Source organism: Mastigoproctus giganteus, chromosome 12 (genome assembly GCF_048544385.1).
Source record: "Mastigoproctus giganteus isolate SK-2022 chromosome 12, ASM4854438v1, whole genome shotgun sequence".
In the NCBI taxonomy this organism is placed as follows: Eukaryota; Metazoa; Arthropoda; class Arachnida; order Uropygi; family Thelyphonidae; genus Mastigoproctus; species Mastigoproctus giganteus.
Window position 1 is genome coordinate 163,592,812 of NC_143586.1, and position 13,043 is coordinate 163,605,854.

Genomic DNA, 13,043 nt, shown 5'->3' on the forward strand with positions numbered 1-13,043 from the left:
GGAAGTTTGCATTTAGCCAGCGGGTGGTTGATTGCTGGAACAAACTTCCATCTGTCGTTGTAGAAGTTAATAGCTTAAATAAATTCAAGTCAGAACTAGACAAACATTTGGAGCAAGCGGAAGGGTGAAATGAGGTTTTTGTTTTTTTTTGGCTGATGCTATATAAGCTTGCTTTCTAGCATCATGTGCCTTTGCTAATGCTAAACACCAACATTAGTGAAAAGGTAAAAGACAGAGACCATCACCTGCAGTGAGCAGTCAGAGAGAAAAGTAAGTGGATACCCAATTACAAAAAACAGTTGGCAAACCATAAGGTGGAAGCTTATTTAGAAGGCTTTTATGCCAAACACAATCAAAAGCCTTTGAAATGTCAAGAGCAACTGCTTGAGTTTCAGCAATCATTTCCATTGAATTTGTCCATAGATGGGTAACATTAGCCAGAATATCACCAGTGGGTTGACACTGACAGAATCCATACTGGCAATCATTGATCAGGTGGAAGATTTCTAAATAGTTTGAGTTGGCAGGTAATTGATTTTTCATTACTTTAGAAAGGGTACAAGTACCCTTTCTAAATGGGATGATAATTCGATGGGAGGATTTGTCACCCTAAAAAAGATGACAAATTCCTCCCATTAGTTTAATAATATGAGGGTTGTTCATTAAAGAATGGTCATAATTTTTCATGAAAAACGACACTGCTGGCTATTTCTAGCCAAGTTGTGAAAATTTAAGACCAAACCAAACTGCATCATATAGGAACTGCACAGTTGACTTGTATGCATGGTGTGAGTTAAGTTTATACCTGTTTAGTTTCACCTACGTAACAATGGTTGTGACATGCAAGGAACAGTATACTGCTCTCAATATACAACAACCAAGTAGTATAGATATGGATCTTAATACAGATTAAGATGCTTTTTAATTTTAATACTGCTGCCCCTTTGTGTTAATAATGACATCTACATGCAAAAGAAAGTGCAATTGGTTGTCAATAATAGACAAGATAACAATTATTAATAGACTGTAAAACATCTTGGACTAATGCAACAATTTCTTCTTCAGTTAAAATATGGATAACCAGGATCATCAGCATTGTTGTTTAACCATGCCTCTGCATCATCTTGCCCACACTCGGAAAACCCATGAATTGCATGAAATAAGTTTGCAATCGCACCTACGTGTTCATTCAAATCTTACACTTGTGACCGTCTTTTCGGCAGCACCCCAAAGTTTATGCCATGCCCATTTCAGATTTCTCTCCAACAACATATTATTATTATTATTGTTATTATTATTAGCCATATGGTGCAAGGAAGCCTGAGGCTTATGCTGCACCAGCCAAAAAAAATTTCTGAACTACCCCGAGAGAGAGAGATTAAAGGGAATCACCAAGGAAGAGAAGAATGATGATATCCAGCTCAGGACCATGGGGTTCATAACAATATTCCTGCTTGTAACTTACAGATGATAGGAAAATGCCAGCTGAAGTGAAACCTCTTGAAAAATGCATGAAAAATCCAGTAATGTAAGGTTTTTCTCCTCCAATAAATTGAAGCCCTTTGATTTAATCCATTTCATCTTTTCTTTTTCCATTTCAATCACGCCTGAACACTGGGAACTGCAACCACTTTTAATTTTTCTCTAATAGAATCTTCAGAGTGGCTGTATGATAACACAGATTTGTGATCAATGGATGAATCAGATGCAATCAAATGCTGTTGCTCAATATAAACTGCCACAGATGAGCATTGCTGTCTATGATCAGTCACTGTCCTTTTTTTTCACCATGTTCTGCAGTTGTCTGGTTACAAAAGGCATCTGAGATGGAAGAGTAGTTGCACTTTCATCATCCTGTTCACTACTGAAATTTGAATTGGTATTTGCATTGATAGTATACTCTTTTCCTGCCCATATATAAGTAGTAGGCTGAGATACAGTCTTTGGAACAGAATACAACATATTACCTGGATGTGATGCATGTCTCTGGGAAGAATCTGGTTTTATATTAAATGGACTCGAGTTTGTACTTTTCTTTGTTCTTGATGCAATAAATTTACGTCTTTCCTGCAGTTTTTTGCTTGTTTCATCTACACTTTCAAATTCTGGAGCATAGCATGTATGAAGAATGCCACCAAAAAAAGACTTGTCATCGAAAAGCTTTTTTGCTGTTCTTGAGGTAGGAAACCAGCTGTACTTAACAAGATAAGTTTCAGTAAATTCCTCAGCTAGATATTCATCTAAAAGACGAAACTCTTTGGCTTGTCCATACTGCTCCTACTGCAGGAACTCCCTGGATAAGCAAATACTGTGATTCTTGATTTATAGTATTAGTAAAATAATAAGAGGAGTTATTTTACTAATATTATTATCAACGTAGAACATATTGAGTAGTACAGCTCTAATTCATACTATCTGATTTATAGTATATACCTTCACAGCTGTATCACGACGGCCTTCTCTGTACTTGGCTCGAGATGCACAAATATTTCTCCTTTCGTGATGAGGTAGTTTTGGAGTTGATTTTAAAAATAAAGAAGCCATTTGTGAAAAATTAAAAGCTATCAATATTTATTAATTACGCTAAATACAAAATATAAACGACAAACATATTTCACAAAAACAACACACACACTTCTCCAGCGACTGTCACGCCTCTTTACCAATGAATGTTCCAGGCATCTGCTAACTTGTAGCAACAATGCTTGATGTTTAGCTTCTTTGAAAACTGGGCCATTCTCTCTTCATCTCCTTCTGGTAGCAGCAAACATCACAAGACTTGTTTTTTGTACCTCTTTTTTAGTTTTTCTATAACACCTTGATTCATTGGCTGTAACATATGGTGGTAAAAACTTGACAATGAAGTTTTTATCAATTTAATTAATTTTTTCGAGAGGAGGGTGAGATGGTACATTGTCGATAATAAACAAAACTTTATTAGTTTTGCCCTCATTTTCCCGATGCCTCTTCACATTTGGAATAAATTCTTGGCTAAACCAATCCAAAAAAACATTTGAATTCATCCAAGCATTTTTCTGTCCTTTATATCGTACTGATAGGCACTTTACACCGTTAAAGCATCTTGGGTTTCCCAGTCACCAGCAATGGTAAAACATGCTGTTTATTAGCTTTGGGATGAGGAGCAGCCATTTTGTGTTGTGATGCAAGTGATTTATGAGGGAGTGACTTCCAATTGATACAGTTTCATCTGCATTATAAACATCATCCTTGGAAAACCTTCTTCCTCCTTTTAAAAAGCTTCTGCTTCAGGGACATCACCTGATAAAGCTTCTCCTTGAATTTCAAGCTCACTTATACTGTGGTGAGATTTGAAAATTTTAAGCCATCCTGTACTGGCTTTAAATTCAGATGACTTTTAAAATTTTGATTCAATTGTAATGCTTTTCACATAACAGAGGTCCAGAAATAGGTTCTCCTTGACTTCTCTTTTGTAGAAACCATAAATGAACAGTGTCTTCTATTTCTCCTGTTTTTTAGAGCCATGTTCATTGTCTAATATGGTTGCTTTACCAATGTTAAAAATCTTAGCAAGAGATACACCAGTTTTGCCCTTTTCCAGTCTATTAATAATTGTTATCTTGTCTTCTATTGCCAACGAATTGCAGTTTCTTTTGCTTGTAGATGCCATTATTAACACAAAGGGGCAGCAGTATTAAAAATCAAAATGACAATATTTCACTTTGAAATAGCCACGAGTGATTAGGAACAAAACTCCTGAAATGACCTGACACTGCATGGCTCGCAGCAGACTGAGTGACAGCTAACCACCCCCACCATACTCCCGTGCTCACCACGGACAATGATACAACCGACAATGGTGCAAAAAGGTCACAGGAGACTATCCTGGGTCCACACAGTAGTTAAAGCCAACATTTGATTTTTAACTCATGTAATGACAAATTAAGACTATTTCTGTGCTATACTGCATATATCTTCAAAAAAATAAATATCTTCAAAAAAAAAAAAAAAAAAAAATTATTTATTTGAAGAAACAAATGCATCAAGCGGCAGCAGTAATATTTCAGCATAACAACCAGTGCACTAAAAGTAGATACTGTAATTTTGGGGTAGGGCAGTGGTGGTTCGGATAATCAACGTTCTACTGTAGGTTTTTTTTTTTTTTTTTCACCACCTTTCAAAATATCCTGCCAGCGCCCATGGATGCACATAAATTATCAGGTGAAAGAGGTGACTACTGTAGATATAAACTAGCCTGCACTCAAGTCACAAAAGACATTAGGCTAAGTTGGATTATGAGAAGATGCAAAGAAAAACAGCTGACTTATATAAACACTGGAAGGAAGGTGATGAATCACATTGGCCCACTTGATTTCAGTGGTTCAACCAGAGTTTTCTTTTCTGCCTGAACTTGGTGGAATGGCATTCCAGAAACTAAAAAGAAATAAAAATAAAAAATTATATATTATTACTAATGCATTTGGTGCATTGTGCATCAGCTGAAAGTTCAACTAGATGCACAGCTTGACTTTATGACTAATCTATTGAAGTATTGCCAATTACAATAATTATAATCAAATGCTTAATAAAACCATGGCTTATTTAGGACCCTCATCCAGTCATAGACATAAGCAGTAAGAAATATGATAACATGCTTTTACTGTGAAATTCTTTATGAAACATTTTGAATAATAAACAAATAAACCCTATTAAATTAGTTTTGTCCAATTTAGTGTAATTTTGTAATTTGAAATGTCAAATTAGCACTTATGGTGCCATTATTTAAGAGCATCACTAGGGAATGAGAATATCTACTGTTTGTGTAAATGCTATATTATTGAAGTATAAAATAAAGGAAAAGTTACTTTATTCAACACATTGTAATAAAAAAAGTGTGTGTGCAGAGTGAGTGGCAAAAGTAATAAGCAGGCAAAATTATAAAACACAGTAGAACCCGGATAAGAAATTTTCCAAGGGACCGGAGAATGAAAAGATATGCATATATAAGTTCAAGATCATTTTTAAGTACTATTTCAGTATTTATAAATATTTCACTCTCTGCCTATGGGAAACATTTTTAAACCGAGAATTTCTAATTGCTTAACATTCTGTTCAACTCTTTACCAAATACTCATTACCAAGTTGGAAGGATGAGCTCCTTTGGAGTACAACATACCTTAAAAGGTCACAATTACAATAATACAGCAAGAATCCATTAAATAATTCAGAACTGGATTCAGAACCATCAAACTTAATGCCAAATGCATCGCTATGCTTCACGTAGCCGACGCTATCCAATTATGGATATTGATGAAAACAATTGCAATATGTCGCTTCCATTATATCAAAATGTTTATACTAAAAAGATTTTAGCGCTGAAAGCCTCAGACTACAGGGAAATTCACTAATTGAACAAGTTAGTGCCAAGCATCATTTTAGTTCACAGTAAATCACCGAAGTACAGGAATACCTCGAATAGTGCGGGTTTCGCTATAGCACGGTTTACAAAATGAAAAAAAATTAACTGCATTATGCACCAATACATTTGATATGTATGTATGTATGTATTATAATGCCAGCACGTAGGCTAGTACATTGTGGATTCAAGGTCACGCTGACTGACTGTTGTCACAACTCCCATTATATACGGACTCTGCTAGCTTTGATAGATTAGTGAACACTCTAAATTCCGAGCAGTGAGGTCGTTGATTGGGTGTAAGCTGTACAAGTATTTTTCACTGTGTATTTTTATTAAAGATTATTTTTTAAAAACGTTACACCTTTATACACAAATATGAGTGGAAAGAAGAAATGTAATGGGCTGAGTGTTCTTCTAGATCCAAACATCGAACGAGGTATGAAAGTAAGGCAGGCGTTGCAAAATGACATTCGATGTTATAAAGAAATGTATGCAGATAAAAAGAAGGAAAAAACTGTGCAAACTAAGCCGATCAGTTATTTTTCAAAATAAAAATACAGTACATACTTCACTTATATTCTTTAGGTATGTACATACTGCAATAAAAATCATTTGTACTGTATTTACCAGTATTTTTCATTTTTATCATTTTAGTTTCTTTTTTTGCAAGAATTTTGTGTGCATCAATTTATAGTAAACAAACACCTGTATATTTTTGCAACTGACCCATATAATCAAATTGTCGGAACGCATTGCATTAAAATACATACTAATAACACCTCCATCAGCGCGGTTTTGCATAGCGTGGTATTTTTTGGCATGGATTAACCGCACTATGAGAAGTATTCCTGTAGGTGAGATGGCATCGTTTTTGTTACATCTCATATTGTGAATGCCTTCACAACGAGTTGCACTGATAATGAACTACCTCGAATAAGCAACGCTTCGACAGTGGATTCTCTGCGAATACCACCACCCAGCGGTGGTGGTATCTGTGTAACATTAGTCTTCTCCATTGGCAAAGCGTTGCTTATTGAGGTAGTGCAATATCAGAGCAACTCATCGTGAAGGCATTCACAATATGAGATACATGCATATCAAAAACGATGACATTCGATGCAAAATGACATTCGATGTTATAAAGAAATGTATGCAGATAAAAAGAAGGAAAAAACTGTGCAAACTAAGCCGATCAGTTATTTTTCAAAATAAAAATACAGTACATACTTCACTTATATTCTTTAGGTATGTACATACTGCAATAAAAATCATTTGTACTGTATTTACCAGTATTTTTCATTTTTATCATTTTAGTTTCTTTTTTTGCAAGAATTTTGTGTGCATCAATTTATAGTAAACAAACACCTGTATATTTTTGCAACTGACCCATATAATCAAATTGTCGGAACGCATTGCATTAAAATACATACTAATAACACCTCCATCAGCGCGGTTTTGCATAGCGTGGTATTTTTTGGCATGGATTAACCGCACTATGAGAAGTATTCCTGTAGGTGAGATGGCATCGTTTTTGTTACATCTCATATTGTGAATGCCTTCACAACGAGTTGCACTGATAATGAACTACCTCGAATAAGCAACGCTTCGACAGTGGATTCTCTGCGAATACCACCACCCAGCGGTGGTGGTATCTGTGTAACATTAGTCTTCTCCATTGGCAAAGCGTTGCTTATTGAGGTAGTGCAATATCAGAGCAACTCATCGTGAAGGCATTCACAATATGAGATACATGCATATCAAAAACGATGACATTCGATGCAAAATGACATTCGATGTTATAAAGAAATGTATGCAGATAAAAAGAAGGAAAAAACTGTGCAAACTAAGCCGATCAGTTATTTTTCAAAATAAAAATACAGTACATACTTCACTTATATTCTTTAGGTATGTACATACTGCAATAAAAATCATTTGTACTGTATTTACCAGTATTTTTCATTTTTATCATTTTAGTTTCTTTTTTTGCAAGAATTTTGTGTGCATCAATTTATAGTAAACAAACACCTGTATATTTTTGCAACTGACCCATATAATCAAATTGTCGGAACGCATTGCATTAAAATACATACTAATAACACCTCCATCAGCGCGGTTTTGCATAGCGTGGTATTTTTTGGCATGGATTAACCGCACTATGAGAAGTATTCCTGTAGGTGAGATGGCATCGTTTTTGTTACATCTCATATTGTGAATGCCTTCACAACGAGTTGCACTGATAATGAACTACCTCGAATAAGCAACGCTTCGACAGTGGATTCTCTGCGAATACCACCACCCAGCGGTGGTGGTATCTGTGTAACATTAGTCTTCTCCATTGGCAAAGCGTTGCTTATTGAGGTAGTGCAATATCAGAGCAACTCATCGTGAAGGCATTCACAATATGAGATACATGCATATCAAAAACGATGACATTCGATGCAAAATGACATTCGATGTTATAAAGAAATGTATGCAGATAAAAAGAAGGAAAAAACTGTGCAAACTAAGCCGATCAGTTATTTTTCAAAATAAAAATACAGTACATACTTCACTTATATTCTTTAGGTATGTACATACTGCAATAAAAATCATTTGTACTGTATTTACCAGTATTTTTCATTTTTATCATTTTAGTTTCTTTTTTTGCAAGAATTTTGTGTGCATCAATTTATAGTAAACAAACACCTGTATATTTTTGCAACTGACCCATATAATCAAATTGTCGGAACGCATTGCATTAAAATACATACTAATAACACCTCCATCAGCGCGGTTTTGCATAGCGTGGTATTTTTTGGCATGGATTAACCGCACTATGAGAAGTATTCCTGTAGGTGAGATGGCATCGTTTTTGTTACATCTCATATTGTGAATGCCTTCACAACGAGTTGCACTGATAATGAACTACCTCGAATAAGCAACGCTTCGACAGTGGATTCTCTGCGAATACCACCACCCAGCGGTGGTGGTATCTGTGTAACATTAGTCTTCTCCATTGGCTAAGCGTTGCTTATTGAGGTAGTGCAATATCAGAGCAACTCATCGTGAAGGCATTCACAATATGAGATACATGCATATCAAAAACGATGCCATTTCACCTACTTCGGTGATTTGCTATGAACTAAAATGATGCTTGGCACTAACTTGTTCGATTACCAAAATGTTTATATTGTTTAATATTTTTTTTAATATTAAAAATAAAGAATTTGTATATTTTAAAAAATGTATTACGTGGCAAAAATGTCATTATAATAATACTCTGTGTGTATTCTTTATCACAAACTTTTTATGTGGGAAACTTATTACACAGAAAATAATACATTACAGTATACCGAGTTGAAATTGGAACTTAAGAAACCAAACCTAGTATAGGGGAAAACTTCTTATGTGGGAATTTCCTATCAGGGTTCTACTGTTGTTTTTTCTTGAGATCTTAGGGGGGGAGAAAAAGAAAGAAAAAAATCATTCAAAACTAACTGTTTAAGACTTTGTAAAAAAAAAAACCCCAAATTTAAAAATTTGGCTTATTTTGCACCACAGTTTTCAAAAACTTTCCTGTTGGGAGGATGATCCCACTCAGGTTGCTGACAAACTGAATAGGTATTTTGCATCTACATTCACACATGAAGAATTCTTCAGGGAAGTGAATATTATTTCTTTTGTTGCAAGAGAACACAACTTACGACTGTTCTTATACAGATATTTCTTTGACACAGCTGAATGTGCCTATTGAAAAAAGACCATCACATACAACTGTTGTGGTTTTTTTTTTTTTTTTTTTTCCCTTCAAATAAAATCAGTTTACTTTTGTTTCAGAAGTACACTGATGATATTTGTCTAAGCCAAAGACAGGGAACAACAAGAGAAATTGCTTAGGCAGACTTTCAATTTAGAAATCATAAAAACTAGATGATAATATTTAATCCAATTTTAGCATCAAATTTGAAAATTTCAGCCCCAATATGACAAAAAAAGATCCAGATGACAAAGAGCCTAAACCCAAAAATAGACAAGGTAGATCCAGTGCACTTGACTGGAAACACAGCACACTGCGTGCATGCATGTGTTGACATGTAGTGACCTAAGTTTTACCAGACATCTGTGGAAAGTAATCACTTTAATAATTATGCAGTTTGCTGCTTGTTATCTCCCATTTTCTGCAAATGAACTCTACGTGTTATATATATATGAACATTAACTGGGTTAATTTTAGAATGCCAGTGACAGTCTTTTCAGAAAGTGTAATTTGTTAAATTTTAACAAAGTGCTTTTTTTTTTTAAAGGATTGCTTTTTGAAAAGTTAAATTTTTAGCAATTAAATTATTAAATTTTGACTTGGTGAATGTTGTAAGCGTTTGTGTAAAACATTAAAAGAGTGCTTAGTACGTAATAACTTAAACTTCCTTTAAATATATACATTTTATTACCAATTTCAGTTTCATTATCAAAATAGTGAGTATTAAAAATGTTTCTAGGTAACATGCATACTTTAATTTCAAACTGTTACAAATTCCAGATATATCTACAATGACCGCTCAAATGTTTGTTGATTTTTATTATTACTATCATTTTTTAAAATTATTATTTCTATATACAGCAGACTCTTGATTTACAGGGATCGGTTTAACCTGGAAGCAGATTAACAGGGACACTTTTGACTCCAATTAAAAAAAAAAAAAAACAGCAACCAGAAATCATAAAATTCAAGTAATAACTACAATAGGTATAAACAGATGTTTTGCAAGTCTTAAATAAGCAACATGAAGGGCGTTATAAAGTCGTCATCGAGAGATTATTATCTTGAAACCCCCACTGTTAAAAAAAAAAAAGAGAGAGAGAGAGAGAACAAATGTTGTTTGTTTTACTACGTTGCTTCGATTGTTGTTTCGTTATTTATGTCGGGGATAACGAAAAATTTTTTTTTGTTTAGAAATCGCGAAAATTATGAGTAAGCATAAACAAGTTGCACTTTCAATTAAACAAAAACTTGCAATTATTCAAAAGTTTAAAAATGGTGCATCCGTTAAATCTCTAAAAAACCATTATATAATGTTGGTGACCAAACCATGCGTGAAATTGTAAAAAATAAAGGGAAGCATCATATTGGACATGCGAGTAGTGCGTGATAAGTTGTTTTTTTATTGCCGTATTTTTTACATAGGTTGCTGAACATTTTTGGATATACTGTAGTAAGTCCCTGACTTACGTTAATTTTTTTCACACAGTTTTTTTCTTTTTTTAGGATTGTAAAATTTAAAACAGAATAATAATAATAAGCAATCAATATTGACGATTGTTTTTATTTGTTTGTTTGTTTGTTATTTGGTTTTTAGGAGCATTAGCAACTCCGGGATATGTGGTGGTCATTCCCTGACCTTTCCGCATCCTCCGTATTTGGTAGTGACAGGCTCGAACCCCGGTCTAATCAAGAAGCGTGTGTTAAGCACTGCTGCTCCTTCCCACCTGGCTACGGAGGCACCTCTTGCCGATCACTGCACACACAAATTGCACAAGTGAGATATGGAGTAACAAGCTTAAAAATAGGAATGAAGAGAAGATTCTTAAAGGGTTTTTTTTTTAGGACTGAAGATTTCAGTGAAGGGGGGGGGCACGTTTCACCATAATAACGTAAAATCCCACAAAATTCCAGCTAAAAATATGCCGTAGTGTCCGTGAAAAAGCTTCAAAAATTTGCTAATTGCTTCAAAAATTTGCTCGGTAACTCGTGATGTTAAATTAGAAAAAATGGAAAAAAGCTTTAAATCTGTGGATAGAAGACCGAACTCAAAATAAAATTCCGTTAAGTTCACTCATCATTCGTGAAAAGGCAAAACTCCTTTATCAACACTTTAGGGAAACTGGTACTGACGGGATAAGTTTTTTAGCTAGCAAAGACGCTGGTTTGAAAGATTTGTTTGAAATTTCTCATAAATATTACATTTAATATTAAATTGTTTCTTATTTTCATTTCGATGCCATATGCTTGCATTTCACTATGTACTGTCTATGTACATAGTCATATTATGAAGGTACATATAATACATACATAGACAAAATTTTAGACTAGTTTTTCTATATTTCATACTTTGGAACGAAACACCTTTATTACTATGGGAGCCATAACTCTGTATTCGCGTTTTCGGTATTCACAACATTTCTCAGGAACGTAACCCCCGCAAATAGCAAGGGTTTACTGCAGTGTTTCTCAAAGGGTGTGCCGCAAAATTTTCCAAGTGTGCCGCGAAATCTTAAAAAAAAAAACTAGCGTCGTTTTTATTTTAACATCATTGTCCGAATATACGTAGAATACCATTAATAAGTATTACTATTAATGGTACATACAATACCATTAATAAGAATAAAGTACACGAAGGATCTTTTTATGACGAATTGAAATTGACATATCCGAATACAGGGGCGTCTGCATTCAGGTGCCAACACTATTTGAATAAAGACCAATATGAACAATACCAGTGCTGATGAATCTCAGCCAAAATGATTGAAAATTAGTACAAGAAAATATAATGAAGATTACTTAAATTTTGGTTTTACGTGGACAGGGGACATAAATTTCTCCTTACCTTTATGTGTTGTTATTGTTATTTGGTTTTTAGGAGCATTAGCAACTAAGGCCATATTGCTCCGGGATATGCGGTGGTCATTCCTTGACCTTTCCGCATCCTCCGTATTTGGTGGTGACGGGCTCGAACCCCGGTCTAATCAAGAAGCGTGTGCTACGCACTGCTGCTGCTGCTGCTCCTTCCCACCTGGCTACGGAGGCGCCATTATGTGTTGTATGTGGACATAAAAAAGCAAACAGTGCAATGGTTCCTAGCAAGCTAAAACGCCATAAGGAAAAAGTTCATCAAAATTTGATGTCTAAAGACAAAAATTATTTTGAACGTTTAATGACAAATAGTGCCAAACAAATACAAAAATTGGAAAACACAATAAAAGTGTCTGACAAAGCACAAATTGCCTCCTATGAAGTAGCGCAACTTATTGCACAAAAAGGGAAACCTCATTCGATTGGGGAAACGTTGATCGGTCCTGCTTGTCGTATAATGGTGAAATGTATGTTCGGCAAAGATGCAGAAGCTGAAATAAATAAAATTCCTCTTTCCAATGATACTATAAGTCGAAGAATAATCGATATGTCGGAAAATATAGTAGAAAATGGTGGTCAAATTTTTGCTCCGCAAATAGATGAGTCAACAGATATCAGCAGGAAAGCACAACTAATGGGATTTGTTTGATTCATTAACGGAGATTTAATTATGAACCAATTTTTATTTTGTCAAGAATTGCCAGGAAGAACGACAGGAAGGGAAATATTTAATTGTGTAGATAACTTTTTCGAAAAGACAAAGTTATCATGGAATTTTTGTACAGGCATTTGTACAGATGGTGCTGCATCAATGATTGGACCTGAAAAAGGTTTTTTGGCGTTTGCAAAACAAAAAAATTCAAATCTTATTTCTATACATTTCATTATTCATTGAGAAGCTTTAGTAGGCAAAACTCTTCCGACAGAATTAAGCATTGTACTAGATGACGTAATAAAAATTGTTACCTTTAAAATCACGAATTTTCAAAGAATTATGCGACAGCATGGAATCTAAATACAATTGTTTATTACTACATA

General features: G+C 34.5%; 2 protein-coding genes across 4 annotated transcripts in view; one reads left to right on the forward strand and one right to left on the reverse strand.

Annotated features, from left to right (window-relative positions):
- LOC150077559 (uncharacterized) overlaps window positions 1-13,043 on the forward strand; it is a 536,301-nt gene that overhangs the window by 345,515 nt on the left and 177,743 nt on the right. The window lies entirely within an intron of this gene.
- Window positions 1,765-2,544, reverse strand: LOC150077560 (RNA-binding protein 48-like). The gene is made up of 2 exons (XM_090386576.1): window positions 2,413-2,544; window positions 1,765-2,277 (listed from the first exon to the last, which is right to left on the reverse strand). Exons 1-2 carry the CDS (start codon window positions 2,542-2,544, stop codon window positions 1,765-1,767), a joined length of 645 nt encoding a protein of 214 aa, XP_090242702.1.